Raw genomic sequence first — 20,087 nt, 5'->3', positions numbered from 1 at the left:
CAGTGAGGGAGATTTAGATGAGACATTAAAAAACTCTTTTATAAGAGTAAAGATAGTTAGTTAAGCACTGGAACAGATGGCCTAGGGAGACTGTGGAGTTGCTATCACCAAAAGTTCTCAGAACAGGTTAGAAAAACATCTGTCTGCTATATTACAGGTACAGGTAATTCTGCCTGGAGGTCTAGATAACCTCGTAACATCCTTTCTAGACTTATTTTCTAAGATTCTGTGAAAAACCAGACAAATTTAAGTAGAAGACTTGAGAAAGTAGAAACTGACAATATATCAAGTATTTCCTATTTTACTTCAATATTTACTATTTACTGGATTTGGTTCAAACCCTCCTGTACCAATTTCAGTGATTTACAGTCACTTCCTAAACCATCTCTGGTGAAGACAGTATTAAAAAGATTAATAAAAACCTCATTATCCTCACTGTCTAAATACCTGTGTCTGAGACAGAATCTGTAGCTCAGATTCCAACTGTTGAGCTGGACATGTCCACACCGGCTTTGACTTCCTTGCTGAAACCATGGAGCTGCTGGGTGGAAGTGGTGCGATGTTACCTTTACTAGAGGAATATGTGCCATAAATTGCTTCCTTTGAGTTTGGGAAGGCGGTGGTGCCTGTATTCTCACGGTCCACCCTACTACTAAACTCTCCTGTACCAAAGAAAAAAACATTGATCGCAGGTTTCATTGTTAGAAGTGCAACAACAGCATCAAATTGATACTCTGCCACCTACCATTAGGTACTGGCATGCTCCAGTTTGCTCTCATGTCCAAGTGGGTTGCAGTTTTCAGTTTTAATCTATAATGTTCTAAAGTTTGTAGTATGCCAGCCAACAGTATACCCAGGATAAGAATGTCAAAATATTAGCACTTATACTCCAGGTTATTCCATATATAATTTCAGTTTTCAACCACACCTCTTCATTAGGAGAACTTTTCAAATTTATGGGATTGCTAGTGAGCCCACTGCTCACTTTGTTTACATTCCTTTCCATACTGATGTTACATGCCACAAGCAGCTGTAGCAACAACAGTTTTGAGTACACTCTGTGGTAGATCAGAATCCCATTGCCCAGAGTATATTCACTTATCAGAAGGCATTCATATAATCACCCTAGCAAAGTAGATGCTTGATCAGCTTTCTAAGTCATGACTTACAGTAACATTGGCTTTACACTAATGCCAACAGTCAGATCTTCAGATGCAGGTGCTTAGAATTTGAAACATACAGGTAGGAACCTACCAGGATCTCAGAAATTAACAAGGACCAAATCCTCACAGGAATTAAGAAATCCGGGTCCCATTCAGTTGCAAGACACAGGATGCTCACATACATCTTTATGCGCTTAGAATTCTTAAAAATTTGAGTGAGTGCTCATTATACAGCTGTTACCTTGTGAGGTAAAACAAGGGCCTGAAAGTGAAGTTGGAGACACAACTGATGGTTGTTATCAATCCTTTGTACTCACCTACAGCTGATTTCTTGTGCTGCCTGTGCAATTCATGGAAAGGTGCTGCTTTGGATACAACAGGAGGTGTCTGGAGAGTTATCTTTGCTGCTGGAGGGACAAGCCTTTGCTCAGTTAGGCTCAGAACACCTACAAGAATATGACATTACTGAACAATTCATATCTATTCCAGCTATGAAAGAAAAAAGTAGCAATAAAGTAGTAGCAATAAAGTAGTAGCAATAAAGAATTAAACAAAGGCAGACCCAAGTTCTTCCAATTCCAAATCAAAACTAGAAATGCAGCGGTTTTCTTTTATTTCAAGATTCATCTTTCAATATTCAGTATTTTACCTTCAAGGAAGGTAAGCTTTGCCTATAAAAATTGACAAACACATGAAAGATATTGTAATGCTGCTGATTCTGAAAAGGAATTATATGCTTGTACAATGGCAAGTTAATATGCAGAATGGATAAGAATTAATTCTTGTAAATGTAATGTAATCATGAATATGGACTGATTGCTAAAATAGTCCAAGTGCAGGTCTAGTTAAGATCGAATGATTAATAACCAGATGTTAATCGTGACCGTTTATTTTGACCACGTTATTTAGTCATATAAGAACCCTCCATCACACGCAATTCTTCTTTCCAGTGGCAGCTGAACTCTGAATTACAATATAACTGACTCAGGGAGGATGATGCTCAGCATAACATATGCTATGTCCTAGGTTAGCTACCACACGGAGTAAGTACTCTGAAGATGATCTCTACCCTTTTGTCCTGGTTTCAGCTGGGATAGAGTTAATTGCCTTCCTAGTAGCTGGTACAGTGCTATATTTTGAGTTCAGTATGAGAAGAATGTTGATAACACTGATGTTTTCAGTTGTTGCTAAGTAATGTTTAGTCTAAAGTCAAGGATTTTTCAGCTTCTCATGCCCAGCCAGCAGGAAAGCTGGAGGGGCACAAGAAGTTGGCACAGGACACAGCCAGGGCACCTGACCCAAAGTGGCCAAAGGGGTATTCCATACTGTGTGATGTCACATCTAGTGTATAAACTGGGGGGAGCGAGGGCGGGGGATCACCGCTCGGGGACTAACTAGGTGTCGATTGGCAGATGGTGAGCAATTGCACTGTGCATCATTTGTACATTCCAATCCTTTCATTATTACTGTTGTCATTTTATTACTGTTATCATTATCATTATAATTATTAGTTTCTTCTTTTCTTTTCTATTAAACCGTTCTTATCTCAACCCACGAGTTTTACTTCTTTTCCCAATTTTCTCCCCCATCCCACTGGGTGCTGGGGGGAGTGAGTGAGCGGCTGCGTGGTGCTTAGCTGCTGGCTGGGGTTAAACCACGACACCTTTGCAACATTTGAGATCACAATTCTTACAAGTTTTGATGTGCCAGAAAATTTGATTACCAGATATCTGCTGCAAACAGCAAACAACACTGCTTATGTAGCATATATCTGGTGGCAACAGTACCGAGGTGGGCTTCTGTGACTCACCTGTTGTTATATTTTCTTCTAACAGGGGTAAGGGAGAATCCATGTAGCGAGAGGCAGGAAAACCGCAAAGGTTGCTAACTGTATGACCTTTCACTATCTTCTGACTACACATCTAGGAAGAGACAGAATCTTCTTTTAACAGAGAGAAATCCGGGATTTGCAAAGACACACTTTTCTATTCCTGCAATAATAAATAATAAATATAATTTCTGCTATGAATAGTTTCATTAAGATTTAATAATGTATCAGTACAAGCACTCATGAACATGCTACAGGATTGTCTACTGTCATTACTTTAGTAATTTAAAATAAAGTTAATTAAATCCAATTGATGTCTTGTGACTTCTGCTATGCAAAAATCAGTGTACTAGTTAATAAAGGAATCACAAGAAGTTTGCTCAATTTTAATGACTATAGTGTAAACACAGTATTTCTTGACAGAACAGTCTTTAAATATATAAAATGCATACACAGCCAAGGTACCAGAAAGAAAAGGAAGTACTTTCAAATATGTAAATAAATTTTCATTAGAAAGAATACCAATGGAATTAATATATGTGAAACTACTCACAAATCAGGGAACAGTGTGTATCACAGACTTCTGAAGTTTCAGGGTTCCTCAAGGACAGCAGGGAATGACACAGCCTGATAATGTGATGTGAAACATGTGCCACACTGGCTGTGCTAATGTGGGAATTAAAGCTCCCTTACTTCCCCAATTAACCTGTGCTTGCCTGAAAAAACAGAACCTGCTGGTTCTAAGTGCCAGGAATTCAACTGGTGACACACATCACTTTGGGAGAGTGATATCATGTGTCTTACTGTTAGGGTTATTATTGCACATAGAATCATGGAACACTGCACAGGGAAAAGAATATATTGCCACCTTATACTTCAGTATTATAAATACAAAAATTCCGTGTTATCATCTAACATTTTTTTCTCTCTCCAGTATCCTAAGTATCTTCAGTTTCTTTTTGACTAGGAATACACATACTATTCCATTTGCAATGTAGGTTGTACTCAACTCCTAAAGAAAGGAGTTCTCCTAAAGAGAGCTAGATATTCAGTGGGTTTAAAGCATTACAGCACATGCAACTTCAAGGCAAGTAACATCACTGAGATCTCTCACTTGATGATAGTGAACCACCACCAGCAGAAGATTATATTTTCTTTCACCTAGCTGATGCTAGAAAAATAAGACAATGATGAACCTAGAGAGACATGAAAAATTCAACTTAAATAAACTCAAATGTTTTATGAAGCAAAAGGAAAATTTAACACTAGACTATCCAACCTTACTCTGTCAACAGATTTTTGGAAATCTAGATAAAGGTTTGTTAGTTTTAGCAGCTAAACTACCTAGGGATTGGGTGTGCTCTAATATATGTTGCTCAGAACTCCCTCTGCAACTTTACAGGTTCTCCAGTAACTTTCATGCTGGGTCCAGGCAACACAAGAAGGAAGTGACTAAATTTGAGTGAATAGGGTAAATAAGTGCCAACACACAGGTGTGAATATATTATCAATCTCAAGAAGAAGAAAGGTAGTTGGCGGGGCATACTGGGTCTTTGAGCAAAGAGGAAAGCCAGCAGGCAGATTGGACAAGGAAAAAGACCTGGGAGCAACAGGCTCAGGAAAGAACATTGAGACAAGCTGGACAAAGAGCCTGGCAGATAGCTTGGGAGCCTGGCAGAGAATCAGGCAGGTAAGACCAGGATATGTTCTGGAAGCAGTCTCAGAAGACAGTCTCAAGGAACAGAGAGACTGGGGCAAGATAAAAATGGCAAAAGGGGAAACTGGGGCAGACTGAGAAAAGGAAGCAGACAGGTTTGTATGCAACAGTGAACGTCTCCCTCACAATTTGGAGGGAGTTGATAGTTTCACAGCGAATAGCTGTGAAACCCAATAAAAAAAAATCCCGTGCTTTTGTGGGTGACAATCTGTTATCGCTTACTCCATTAGTCTAATAGTTAGAAATTCTTACGTTGGATACAAATGTTTGAACCCTACTGATGAGCTATATGGAAGACAACTTAATGCCATGTACTGGAAATTTTTTTTATTTGCTTTTTAAAAACTTATTTAATTATGAATGATAAACTACCTTAAAATAATATTAAATACATAAAGTCAGAAAGCTAGGAAATATTGATAGATCTGCAAAATGGGAATAATGGTATATACCTCTTTTATAGAGTACATTGGAACTTCCTGGTTTAAAATACTAGGTTTTAATGTCTAATTATCATGCTTGTGTACAGCTTTTAGTACAATAGGATCCAGGCCATGATTGGGATCTTTGAGCACTATTGTGTCATAATTAGTGAATAACATTAACCATCAACTTTATAGAAAGGGATAGGCAATTCTAAAGAACTGCTTATAATCCTAATAGGGAAATGAGATAGATCAAAATAAACTATTATAATTTTTCCTCCCAATTGGTATAACACAGTCCACAAGAAACATTAGGGAGAGAGAAAATATGTACACTTTATCATAATAGAGAATCTTTCAGAGAAATCATAGCCACTCATTTTAGTTATGACCATTATGAAGCATTATGCTTCAAGGGATCTAGAGGCATGAATCTTCATGTCCTTGTGTTCCAAGAAAATAGCAATAAGCATGTAACAAAGATTAACTTTATAAGAGCTGGCATATAAGTGGCTTGATACTGAGAAAAGGGAATAATAAACCACACTTTTCTACTCACTCTCAGCCCCAGCAGTTTGTTGGGGACACAACAAAAATACATAAAATGAAAGAAATTTAATTAAACAGTGACTCCTTTTTCAGGCTATTGCTATTGTATCCGTAAAGCAGCACTGATTTTACTATTGGTCAGTTTTATCCTAGTTTAAATCTCAGGAGTTTTGCTGGGATAAACAGCACTATGAAACGTACATATTTCATTTGTGTTCATAGAGATGTAGTAAGCTACAAAGAAAAGCGATTCAGGTGGAGTGTATGAGTTCAAAAGCAGCCTAGAGGTTTTCTGTTTGTTTTTTTTTTAACTGGAAATGGATATTTAATTCTTCTTTGCTGTATCCTTTAATTCTATAAAGTCCATGGCAGGTGTCATGTTAAAATAAGGACAGATCAACTGTGATGTAATTTAAGCTCTCATTTACTCTGCACAGTGCCACTATGATTCGCTTCATTACATAGTACAGGCAACATAGTGGAACTATGGAGCTGACCCAAAACAGTTACGGAAATTCCACCCAATCTGTACACCCTTCTATGTTGTTTCAGCCTCCTATTTGCTGCCTTAGCTATCCTCTTGAAGACTTCAGTGAGATATTAAAGCAGAATTTGACAAAATGCTTTCATCCTTCAGTTATTTTCACTAAAATTAAGCCAACTCAATTACAACAATAAGAGCTTAAAAATAATATTAAGTACTGCAAAAAATAGGTTTACTTTTAGCATCATTTTATAGTTCTATTACCATTATTCAGGGATTTAACTTAAAAAAATATTTAAAAGATTGCATCTTTTTAAAAGGTTTTCAATAGACTTCAATCTGCTTATGTCAGCGCAATTTAAAACCTTTACTCACACCTACAGCTTTTATGGCATAAATACAAAACCTGGTGAATTTAATACCACATATTCTGGAACTGGCACCTCCTAACTAGCATTTTAATGTTTGTAGTGTAGACTGACCCAAAACACCATGGAAGCAAAGGATCACACCCTATACAACACTAACTGTAGGCACCTCACCTGCTTTCTCTCTGGCAGAACCCAAGCAACTGTTGCTGCTATGAGGTGATTGGAACCTCAAACATTTTCCTGCATGAATAATGTCTTCTTGTGAAGTTTGTTGTGAAGACTGTGATTCAGCAGGTATGCTTTACTGAAGTCAGCACACAGCTTGCTTCATCATGGGTACTTTTAAAGTACAGTTTTATAGGGCTGGAAGGAAGCACTTAATTTGCAGTGCAGACTAAGGCTTACTTGCCTTAAAATATGCTTGGAGTGTGCTGAAAAACTATTTTTTCATTTCAAGCACTTCTGAGTGTAATTAACCTGGGACATGAGAAAAACAATTCTATTACCCTTTCTAAAGTGTTTTTCTCCTGTGGATAAACCTCTCCCACTTGACTTTTCTTTTTGCTTCATTTTAAATAGGGCACTTGTAACACCACAGAGATTTTCTGATTAGTTCTCTATTTGTTTTCTTTTTACCTAGACAGCAATATTTAACTAGAACAACTTCTTTTTTTAAATATCTTTATAAATATGCTTTTCCCCTTGTAAAAGAATAGAGACTAGTATTAAATATAGAGAAAAGGTGAGTACTACCATGTATCAAAACTACCGTTTATCAACCAGGAAGATTACATAGATGAGGTTTGGTAAGTAAATATCAGAAAAATCACAGAGCTTGATAGTAATGGTAGAAAAGGTATATAATAATCTATCATTTCATGATTATCTTCTCCAAATTGCCATCTACCTTCATATTTGTTACTAAGAAGCTCCTATCAAGATTTGATGTCATAATCCCTATAAAGGGAAGGAGGAAGCATAACAAAATAAAATCAGTGGAACTAAGGTCAGTTTTCAATAAGCTCACAAAACTGAAAGGAAAGAGCTTGTAGAAGGCAAGTCTAATTGGAAGAAATCAGAACTCCATTGAACTGTCTGTTCCACAGATAAAAAGTACTAGAGAAACAAGCTCAAATTATTCCAGACATGAAGCAAGATAGGAAGGATAGCAAGTTATCAAACTTGATGAATCATATGTTCTTTGTTGATCTCAAAAGAAAAAAGCATACAGAAAACAGAAAATGCGCACATTGATGGCTGCTTCTTGTTCGCTTAAACAGGTATGACAAAAAGAGATGCAAGTGGAAAGAAACTTCTGGGTAATTAAAAATGACATCATTAAGTACATTCATAATTATCATTAAAAAAGCAGATAGTTATGAGTAGAATCAACTCAACTATAGTGTAAAATGGAAGAGGTCTTGGGCTATCTTACGGGCAAAACAGATCAGATAGTGCTCAGAAGTTTTTAAATTGGCTGGTCCTGATAAAATACACTCTAGGATACTTAAATAACTGTCTAAAGCAATCTCAGAACTGCTGGTGGGACTTTTGTAGAATGGAAAATATACTAGAAGACTGGAAAAGAGCATAGTGCCTATCTTTGGAAAGGGGAAAAAGATGTGTTGAGGAATTCTAGCCCTATTGGTTTAACTACAGTTCTTGGAAAAATTCTTAAAACAAATAATCAGACAAGTTAATTATAAACATCTGGAAAGGAGCAAATCAATGAGCAACTTGGATCTGTCAAGATCAAATTTGTCAGACCAATCTAATTTTTTTCTACAACAGGTTAGCAAGCATTGCGAGTGGAGTAGAAAAAGTAAGTACTACTTATCTTGACTTGAGCTAGGCTTTTGAAGCTACCTGATCATAGTATTACATAAACAAGCTAAGAAAGCACAGTTTAGACAAACTTACTTTAAGAGAGCTGCAAAGCTGCTTTGATAAGTAATTCAGGAAGAATTTCTATGTCAGTATGGAAGGATACCGAGAGGGTTCAATGGGTCTGTCCCCTAAGTGTTACAAATCAACAGAGCCTGCTGTTCATGCAGGAGGAGGTGGTATCTAATTTTTAAGCAGTGGGAGAAAATCAGTTTAGACTGTAAAAAACTCAAATGGAGTAAAGGCAGAGATGCTAAGTGATTTTCATTCTTTGCTCTCAAAGGACATCAAGTCCAACCTTGAGTGTACGACCCACAATAGATCAGGTGAGCTTTGGTTTTGTCTAGATGAGAATTACTGTAGGATTTCACTGCATTTTATAGTTTCACAGCCTTACAGTCTAAACAGATGCATTTTTTCTGTGTTTATTTACACCCTGAGCAGCGAAGCAAGGAAGCAGTATCAAAGAATAGCTTCACTCATGCTTGCATCGTCTGTCAGTTGCTATAGGAAAAAACAATCTTGTTCTGACGAAATATCTGTCAAGCCAAATAATCTTATTAATAAATAGTAAATAAAGTGTTTAACTCTGGTTTCAAATAACCTAATTTTGGTCCTCCAAGTCTAAGAACCAGCACATGGAATTCACTGCAGAAATACTGAATACTAAGTAAAGGACAAATTCTCACCAGTGTCAGTGGAACTATTCTAAAGTCAGATGAGTCAAATTTATAACAGTCTCTGTAAGAGATTTAAAATATGAACAATTTTTATGACTGGTTGTCTTTTGAATAGGAAAATTGTACAGAAAGTTAAAATTTGTCCTTTTCCTTCCAATTTACATCGTCCAGCATTTTATCGACTTAATGATTAAAACAGTTTCCCTTAGATGCAATACTAAGCTATTAATACATATTATTTCCCACAGATTTTGTTTACGTAACAGAAAATAAAGTCCCATTTAAATGGAATAGAGCAACTAGGCATCATTAACAACAGGTCTTATATGTTATTCTTACCTACTTTAAGCTCTTAAAGTAACCAGACATGGCTCTGAACTGACAATTTTCCATGTATATGGAAAAATCAAGCTTTGCTCCTTTTATGGTGTACTGCTAGCTCTCCCAGAAATTTACCTCTATCAAAATTCTGGCATAACAGGTGCAAAAGAGAATAGATGGAGAACTTCGGTGAATCCCACATCTGCTTTTTGAAAAAGGCAACAGAAGCAGCACAGAAGGAAGTAAGAAAGATAATTGCTGGCTTGAACTACAGTACATTTTACTTGTGGGCAAAGGGCCAGCTTACACGAGGCAGTGTATACAGGACCAATTTATTGGAATTCAGGGGTGGGCCTCCATTCTTGTCCGGAGACAGCTGTAAACCAGCAGCCCATAGCATCACAATCAGGCACTGAGTTTTGTCAAGGAATGCTGATATGTACAGAAACAGCTTCAGCAGCTTCGGCTGCACCCCTACCTAGCAAAATGACAGTCAATCTCCAATTCCAGATGACAAGAACTGGATAAAAACTTAAAACAAATGGTGACCTTTCAAAAGATTAATTTGTTTACCAACAAAATGTTCTACGTTTGTCATCTGAGATGGGGGTGACCTTCACATTCCCATTTCTAGGTTGAAAGGATGCTGACTACAGTAATCTGTTAAGTTAACTCTATCTCACTGATTATTTCCTTTTTATTTTTAGTGACAAGATTTTATTAATTCACTGTGCTGCTTATTATGATTACATACCATAATACAAATGCAACAAGCTTATTTTGAATTACTGTAGTGTAACATCGATTTGTTTAAATCTCATTCTGCTACCACTGCCAAATTATGCTTTGACTGTAATTATAGCCATATGCAGAGGTTTAAAACACAATCAGGTTTGGAGAACCAAAAGACCTGTTCTTCTACAACTTCTTCTAGTCACTGGAAATGAAAAGAATTGCCCTGCTTTGCCTTACTTTATAATTTTGGAAATGCATAGACTTTCAGTGATAAGCATTAGTGATTAGCATGATGCAGATACTGAATAAAGAATGAATAACTGAGGATATGATTAGAATGGTTGTGCTCAAATAAGATAGCTTACCCAACCCCCCCCCCCCAACACAAAATCGTTGCCATCACCATTAGAACCACACTATATAAGATTCAACTCATAAAGGCCAGAAATCACCATATTAAATTCTACCTCATGAATAAATTAAAGGATTCCCAAGTTTACAGTATAATATACATTTATAAGAAAACAACGACCAAAAAATGCCAGTATAATTCTATAAAAGAACAGCAGTCCTATGAAAATGAAAGGTATAGTTGTGAAACTTTCCTACATTGCAGCAGTATGTCAGAATTATTTTTGCTGCAATTCAGACTACTATTTGTTTTGCTAGATACTCCATGGGAAGTATACATATTTAATAATTATCTACTCATCATTTTTCATTTGTTATCCAGATATAGGCTACAAAATAAAGTGATGCCCAGACTGCCCATGGTGTTTCAAACAGAATTACAGTCCTCATTTTAAGAAAACTACAGAACTTTACAGAGGCTGAAGCATTAGTGCTTATCAGACCCAAAAAGGTACAAAAGGGCAATAGTTAATTGTTCTTGGTTTCTACCACAAAATCCAGCGTCAGCAACTTTATAATACCAAAAGAGCAAGAAAAGATATTTTGCATGAAACAATGAGATCCTTACTAATAATTTTTCAAACTACTCAAATGGCAGGATAATAAAAAGTCTGTGTAGATTTGTGCTTGACCTATCTAGTCACCTCAAAACCACTGTGTTTTTAATCTCATCACATTTTTAAACGCTCAGGTCTCCTTGAAAACTCAGATGCTGACAACTCTTAGAAAAAACCTGAATGCAGTTAACCAAGCAATTAGTTTTTAATTTACTTCAATGAGAGTCCTTCCACCACTGATTATTTTTTTTTTTTTGAGATAATCTTTGAACTTACGTACATATCTAGGGCATGTACATGGGTATATGTGTGTGTGCCCGCATGTGTGCGTACAAATATTGCCCTCTAATGGCTGATTAGTAAAAACAGGGTAGGTAGCACCTAACTTGATTCTTGTAGGTACTTTAATTGATTTTTTTTTTTTCCAAAACTAAAGACGATATAGTTTTAGACCTGCAACTACACATCGATTTATTTTAGTTACTATTGGTGATCTATAACCATCACTGCTCTAAGTGCTAGTATAGATCACATTTAACAAAAATGCCTTAATTCACAATCTCAGTAGTGGATTTTGCAAATCCAATTGCAAAATTTTACCCCCAGTGAAGCCAAAACATTTCAAGATATAGACGGTGTCATAGGATTTGAAAACTTGTAAAAAGCACTTACTTCAGTAAATGCTGTAGAATAAATTAGAGATAGGAAATACCTACTTGTTTTTTCAGCCCATCTCCCTGTCATAAACAGTTCCTTAGCAACTGTAAATATGTATCAGCAAGCTTGACTAATTTACACTAAATGTTTGAAATTTAAGTCAGCATTAAGAAGTTTTCTCTGATCAGTATATGTTTCAGTGAGAGTAGTAAAACACATGGTTCTCTGCAGTAGTATAATGTTCCTCTCTGTGAGTGTTTTAGAGTGGTTCTAAAAAGCTATTAGCCATGATGCTTTTTTCTAATTAACTCTATATCACAGGGTTAGACAAATCACCTCTTAGACTGGGCAACAGCCTTCAAAAATATTTTTTTATAAGTGGCAGCTTACAACTGTGCCATTCACAGATTCTGTTTATGTACTTTAAAACCAAATACCTTAGAATGCCTCTTATAGCACTGGGCTTGCTGCATAATGTTTCTATTACATAAATTAAATTGTATAAGAGCATCCTTGTGTGAGACCATTGGATATATTCTTTCATGTGGACCACAGTGCTGTGCTAAACTTGTGAACATAATTGATCTTTGGAAGGATGCCTGTCCCTATTTTTTTTTTAAAGCATACTTGGCAGAAAATGTCATCTTCATTGGTTTATTTAAGAGGAGCAGTGGCTGCAAAGCAGAAATTTGGAAGAAACAACACTTAATTTGCACAATTTGAACATCCTCAGACCAGAAAGAAGAATAGAGAAGGGCGATTTGATGGCCAATAGTCAGGGCACTCTTAGGAGAATGTTGTGGAAGTGCTCAGTTTCAGCTTTGGTAGGTAATTGTTTCGTACTAAGAGAAACAGCTTGACTAGAGATAAAAGAAAGGCTGTGCTTCAGAATACCTTGAGCTTGATATTGAGGACACTTGGGATCTAAAAGACATGGAAATATCTCCATATGGAAAGGAAGGATTTGAATCTGTCCCTCACATTCCAACCTAAGTGGTCCCAGCATGGAGCTAAGAAATAGAACATGACATTCCCTCTCAAACCATATCAGAAAAATAAGATGTAAATGACACTTAAATTTATGTAGTCACTCTAGGATTCCAATTGCCTTTCAGTATAACCTCTATTTTTTTAATTCAGTGACACTGATTTCTGGTCGGAGTCAGCAATCATGTGGCAGGATTGCTTTTTCAAAAAAAGTAAATTAAGAAGAGCATCAAAACAAAGTACAAGCATTTTTCACTTATTCCTAACAATCCTGTTATCATCTGAAAACAGAAGGATTTCTTGTCTTTTTAAGAAATGGCCAGAGAATGAACAACTGAAAGCCCACTCCTGTCAGCAAAACCCCTTTTACTTACTTCTTCCTTGATCTTTGGGTGACATCCTAAACTCCACAAGCTCCAGTTTGTTTATCCTCAATCCCAGATTTTACTGAGATTACATTCCCATGTATACTTACACTTTTGCTGGATTGGGGTCTTGCTACCTAAAACTGTTGTGCTACAGGTTTGTTTTCCCCACTGCTGTCACTAAAAATGTTTTGATCATTACACATCAATGTCAAAAAGTAGGAAATTATGAGATACTTTCACTTAAAATAATTTTTTTTTATTTAGGTCTTATATGTATTAACTTTAATAGTGAAAAGTAATGCATATAAGCCCATAAGATAAGTTACTTACAGGAACAGATTTTTCCTTAATTATAAGTGGCAGCCTGGTCTCATTGTTCCCTGGTTTCAAAACAGCTTTATTATCAATGTTCTCTGGGTCAAGCATAATTTTCATATCCATTTCCATCTGCTGCTGAAATATATAATAGGCATAGCCTTAAAATTACCGCACTAGGACAGAAGTGTTTATAAGCACGAATTGGCTAATGTTCATAAATTTGCAAAACGATGATAAAAATTCATGTTATTTAACTATCGACACAGAACTGGGCAAACAATGAATAAGTGCCTTTTGATTAGATGGAAAACTTAGTAAGGCATACAACTACTATTCACATATACACTTTTGCCCAAATTTATTCAATTACTTCCATTACAAGCTCTGAAATTTCCAAATTTGCACACCTTTGAGTTAAATTTTGAGTGAAAAGGACAATCAGGTTTGACTTCCTTGATTAACATAGGTCATTTGTGAATTCCATTTACCTGTGTTATAACAAATGTTTTATAGGCACCCTATCTATTGGGAGGGTGTTATATGTGCATTCTTCCCACAGATGATAAGAAGAAGCCAATCTACCTTGGCCGTGTTTACCAGAGACTTTAATTCAGGAATCATTGATCTGATGGACCAGGACAACTTCTTTGGATCAGTTATGGCCCATTGACCCAATGCAGATAGAGCACTTGCTTATAAGTAAATGAGGAAATAAAAAATCCTTATCGTAATAAGAATCAAACATAGTGGTTTCTTAATGTACTGTGTTATCTGCATAGAATGGATTCAACTTTTTGCTAATAAAAATTATTATGATTTACGTCCTGATGGACAGAGACTTTAAAGTTTCATCTAGTTATAAAGAGTATCTAAAGCATATCCTTTTCCTATGAAAGCCAGAAGGGACGCCATCTATTTTTACTAGAGAGTAAGTTTCTTAAGTTTAAAACATTTTGGTTCATCTTAATGCATGTGCTTTAGTTTACACCTGGACCTGTATCAAGTGTAGTAGTATCTCCCAATACTCTTATTGCAATAACATTGCTAACTAGACTCTGCACCCAACAGGGTTTATTTACCAAACAATGCCAAATAAGGAAGAATCCTCAAATGACAGAAACTGTTGTATCACCAGAGAAGTCAACAGAGCTAAGGTAATTCAGAGTTGCTGGGAGTATGGCAGTGTAGGTGCTTAATTCCCAATACATGGATACAGGAATACCAAAAGCTCCCTTACATAGTAAGATCCAACTAAACATATTTATACACAAGAACTCTCTACTGATACTTCTATTGTGTAAATGTAAAAATAAATTTATGAGAATTCTATTTTTTGACAAACAACATATGCCGTAAAAAGTTTAAAAATCATTACATGTATATTTGAAATATTAAACAATTGTATTAGTTTGTGAAAGCACTAAAAATGGTTTAATTTATTTATCTGCACAATGTATTCTCTTCTTTTGATAGTAATTACAAGCAGATGTATCAATGAGATGCTCATTTAGATTTGGGTTTGTAAGAACAAAAGTTATTATCCAAGCCAATTACTCTTTTACCCACATGGCTGCACAGAGACAGAAAGTTCAATTTTCACCTCATCAGTGATTTTGTGGTATTTATTTTATTACTATAACACACCGCTGTATAGAAATGAAACTGCTTGTGCTATTAAACAAGAACTGGGGGAAAACTGAGTACCTTCTCAATTAAAATAGGAGATGATTCACAATACAGACTCCCTGCTCAGACGGACAGTGAAATGATCAGTGCTGGAGTGGCAGATTCCACACAGGTTAACAAGAATTGAAATGCTTAACAAAAAAACCTGATAAAAGTTACTTTGTCAGCTTAGATGTATGGCAAGTGACAATTCTACATTTGCAGAAGCTGGAGCAGATGGCATCATTGGTTTCTTCCATCTATATTATCCATCCATCTATATTACCCAAAGTCTTAAATTTAAGCTATCTTGAACCATGTTGATGCAGAATTGGCAAAAAAGATGAGAATAGCACGGTGAATAGTGCATTATTACTAATATAATGCTGAATTAAAATCAGAATTATTGTGCTCAATAATTAACATGGAGTATACAGAACAGGTTGACATGTTCAGTACAGTTAAATGGTTCAAATCTTGCTCTACTTTAACACAAAAGTCATTTCAGAGTGAAGGGCATTTTTATCATGTAGTAAGCCAACAAACCTGATTCACTATGTAATTCTGTTTTGCAGATGCATGTGGTGCATGGCTTCTAATCCAGTCCAATTCCTTTATGAATGGACTGCATCATATTAACCTTTGAAACAATCTATATTATCAGTAACTAAACCACTTTTCACATCTAGCTATTTATGTTATTTGCACACTCTAGAGCCCCCTACAAACATCTTGTCATTTACATCTTTACTTCTATTAATGATGTGAGCATATTAACTTCTACTGTATATTCACAATGTCACAGAAAGTATCAACTTTTAGGAAAAAACCCCACAATCCCCAACCAAAAACCAAAGCTGCCCTAAAATCAGTTCAGGTGTTTTCACTTAAGCTTTTTTTTTTTTTTAATTGAACTTACACAGTTACCAGTTATGGGTAACAATGTCTTTCCAGCCATTGCTATACAGAGGCTTTACAATTACTGCATGAGGAAGACACCTCTTTACAGTTCTCAAGCTTTATTAGAAGAAGAAATCCAATTACAACACATAGTGGAGAAAAAAAAGGGGGGGGACGGGACAGTACTTCACAATTCCCTGTGAGCTAGATTTGCAGAGTCTTACCCTGCTGCTGATGTGACCCAGAAATACTGTATGTGTGAGTAAACAATAATTTTAAGCCTATTCTGACACCTGTGGGCAAGCTATTTCCCATATGACAAGTATTCTAGCAATGCATATATGAAAACAGCATCTGTGCTTATTTGACTCCAATCTTGTTTCACCCGAACTACTACAAACACAACTTGGGTTCCATTTCTACTCTTGGACGTTGTACTATGGACTGCAAAGCACAAAAATATTACTGCATGAATTATTAATTTCTCTCAGAACCACTACAAGTTGAAACATTGATTTCTTCAAGCCTGCCTAACTGGAAATTTCTGCAGACAGAAAACTATTCAGTTCACTATTGTTTCCTTTGAGTGGAAAAGAATTTTGAAAAACACCAAAGTATGCTTAAAAAAACCCAAACTGTTTATAGCTACAAGTAGGGAAAAGACAGGAAGTAAGAAATTGTAGGTGATAATTTCCCAGCTGGATTTCACAACTATTTAATAATAAAAGCTTTTTATGTTGGCATGCTGGGCATGTAGAACAGCTGGCAAAACAGCACTGTTTGCCATTTTCTTTATAATGGGAAATTAGGGCTAGCTTGTGTGTCACTGGATATGCATTTCTAAGCAGATGCCATAGCTATCAGAAATGAAAAGACAAAGAGAAAGTCAAGGCAGGACAGAGCATGTGCTCCACTGTAAATTAAGCTCATTGGTGCACATGAAGAGTTGGAAGACCATAGATAATACAGATTTTACAGAGTAGCTGAACTCTGATAATTTTTTTTCCCCCCCACAATATAAGCATATTCATATAGGACAAAGTTGGAATATGGTCTGGAAAAAAAAAATCAGAGACCTCACTGCACCGTATTCATCATTTCAAGAATAAACAATATTTTAATACTACTTTATATTGTGACTTCTTTTAGAAAGCTAATCAGCAATATAACTGTTAGGCTGCTCATTCTGATTATACCATTTCAAGTAGCTTCTATCCCTGGCTTCTGCTAACAGTCTTGGAACTACAGAGGGCCTCTTCTTAAGGTTCTCTCTCACTCAAAGCTCCCTCGGATTTAAACAGTAATAACCCAAAATTGTGACAATGGGTATTTTTCAATTCAACTAATTACCTTCATTTGTTTTTAAAACATGATTGAGGAAACCACCTTGAACACACCAGTCAAAATTCACAGCTTAGAATAAAAAAGAAAAAAAAAAAACCTTCAGATACAAACATTTTAAGAAGGCTTTAAATGATCTTACAAGGACTTCATTTATGAAAAACAGACAAAAAAACAGATTTCAAGGAGAAAACCTATAGTTATCATAGACGTTCACTACCCTATACATGAACAGAAGTCTTTCCCAGAATTTGCCCTATCTTTTATGCAAAAACAAAGAGAACCACTTTTAGTCTCAAACAACACAAACATAGATATCTGAGCTCATGCTATTCCAATAGTCCCATTTATTTTAAACATGTTACTTGCAGAATCACAGTTAAGCATATGGTATTTGCAGGACTGGGACCTTAAAGCAGAACAAACCTCTGGTTTCAGAACTCTTTAACAATATACTTGGGGGGAGGGGGTAGAATAAAGAATGGAAAGCTTCTGGATGCACCCATGATGATACTGAAATTCTTCCTAACTTAGATTTTATCTGGACTGTGAGGCTAGGCGAAGGCTCCTATCTCTCAACCCGCTCATTCTACTAAGAATTTTTTATCACTTTCAGTCATAGATGGTATATTGTCAAAAACTGAATCCACGTGGAGTCAGAATATAACATTATGGAAACAGCTGGTAACCTACAAGACACCAGTCTCATTTAATATGGTCTTTGGCACATTAAGTAGTATGTTATTTCAGACCTGTGAACTTTGAGAAATGCGTAGTGCTGATTTGCTGCACGCCTGGACAGTCATGGGCTCAACAGGTACTCGTGGTAAAATAAGCTGTTTCTGAGAAGCACCAAAATGAAGGCTCCTGATTTAGAAAGAAACAAACAGTGAGGTTTTAAAAAATTACTTTGATTTTACCTATTAAACCCATACTGCTTCCATCTGGTTGAATCTGAAAGACTATATTTTTATTTAAATTTGCATTTAGTGAAAAAACCACAGGAGTTAGCAGAAGGTTGCTGTAGCTACTTAGAACTGCATTTACTTTTGTATTGTTTTTTTAACTTAAAAAAAACCCCAACAAAATAGCAAATGACCAAAATAACCTCATTGGGGCCAATAATTGTGTTTGCTTTACAAGATTCTGATACCACAGTTTTCTGTCTTGCTGCTTGCATCTATCTCTGCAATAAAACAGCTGTTTCACTTACCATTTAGGGGGCTCTTTTGAATGTACTTCCTTCTCATCAGTAGAAGAAATAGTTAACACTTGTCTGTTCATAGTGCTTAAGTAATTTTCAGCATGGTTCTGTTAGAGGGAAAAAATAACGTTTAGACTATTACAAAAGTATGAGGGATATTAAATTTATTTAACTAATTTAATTTAGCAATCCACTCGACTGAAAAGTTGATAGGCTTTGTACTTCTGTTGCACTAAATCTGATTTTGGCTAACGGTATGAGGCACAAGATCCGTTAATTCTGACGACCCAAAAGAGGAAGCCACCATTCTGAATTGTAATGTCTAATGAATCCCATAATTTCTTAATCAGAAAGAGATCTTGCAGGATGACAAATACCTGGCCCCATGTACTCTAAGTGAATTACTGACAGAGATCTCAAAAACTGAATCGTCTTCCGGATCTGCTCCATTTTACCTACTCTCAGCCCAAATTTGGTTCTTTCAATTGCTGTTCCAAGGTCGCTAATATCCACAGATTTTACATTTTCTTTCAAGTTGATATTTTTCACTTTAAGCTTGTGAAGGTCTTCTTGAACCTAAAAAGCAAGTTATGACAAAAATCACACCCATAACCAAACACAATGGGATTATGTGGCAGATTTAATCCACATTAAATGCCTCCTAAATACAGGAAAGAAATACATGCAACTTCCTATACTTCTGTACTTTTATAAATAAGAGAATACAAAGCCAATGACTTTAAAGCCATCGACTGTAGAAAACCTGAAGAAAGTTAATTTTAAAACAAATTTCGCAAAGCAAATGCAATAAGCTTTAGGACTGAGGTCTTTGGCCAAGGAATGATGTTTCATTACGCATTTCAAACATCTCCCTTGGCACAGATGGCTTAAATCTACAAGAATCTCCCAAGCGTTAACGAGCAACTGAAAAGTAGAGGCAGCCTGTGAGAAGACCATGTCAGCCCACGTCAAACACATATATTTACACTGCGTTAACAAAAAAAAAAAAAAAAAAAAAAAAAAAAATTGAAGGTCCCGTTATGTTAAGAACCGTAACGTTTACAAAGCCCAAGCCCTTATCCAAAATTCACCGGCGACGCCGCAGCCGCTCCCTCACGCAGGGTCTGAGCCCTCCCGTTCCCCTCAGCAGCAGGCCGCGCCGCCAGCGCCTCAGCCGAGGTGTGAGGCGGCCTCCTCGGGGGAGGAGGGGTGCTGCGGGGTCTCGTCGCTACGGCTGCCGGAGAAGGACGGGGCCGAGCTCGGGCGCTGCCCCGACCCACCTGCACCAGGACGCCTCCCGCCTCCCGCCCCGGCTCCACGAAGCCGGCCATGGCGGCTGCCGCCCTCGCCCCTAGCAACGGGACGCGCTGGGCGGACCGCACCATCCGCCTCGCCGCGGGAGGGAGGGCACGTCAAACGGGGGCCGAGCCGGCTCTCCGTCTCGCTCCTCCCCTCGCGCTGTCCGTGCTCCCCCCCGCCTTTCCGGAAGGGCTCTCCCGCTCGCCGCCTCTCCCTCGCCCCC

At 36.9% G+C, this 20,087-nt stretch overlaps 1 protein-coding gene across 1 annotated transcript in view; it reads right to left on the bottom strand.

Annotated features, from left to right (window-relative positions):
* IQCH (IQ motif containing H) overlaps positions 1-19,950 on the bottom strand; it is a 72,911-nt gene extending 52,961 nt beyond the window's left edge. The window contains exons 1-8 of the mRNA XM_049812921.1: positions 19,846-19,950; positions 19,025-19,141; positions 18,575-18,672; positions 18,114-18,228; positions 13,468-13,590; positions 2,974-3,085; positions 1,481-1,609; positions 448-662 (exon numbers count right to left, since the gene is read on the bottom strand). Coding sequence (XP_049668878.1) covers positions 448-662; positions 1,481-1,609; positions 2,974-3,085; positions 13,468-13,590; positions 18,114-18,228; positions 18,575-18,672; positions 19,025-19,141; positions 19,846-19,950 — 1,014 coding nt within the window. The remainder of the gene's footprint in view (positions 1-447; positions 663-1,480; positions 1,610-2,973; positions 3,086-13,467; positions 13,591-18,113; positions 18,229-18,574; positions 18,673-19,024; positions 19,142-19,845) is intronic.
* Positions 19,951-20,087: the final 137 nt, after the last annotated feature.

This window comes from Accipiter gentilis, chromosome 10 (assembly GCF_929443795.1).
Source record: "Accipiter gentilis chromosome 10, bAccGen1.1, whole genome shotgun sequence".
NCBI lineage: Eukaryota > Metazoa > Chordata > Aves > Accipitriformes > Accipitridae > Astur > Astur gentilis.
Note: the sequence above shows the minus strand (reverse complement) of the source record. Positions and strands in the feature narration are given on the sequence as shown.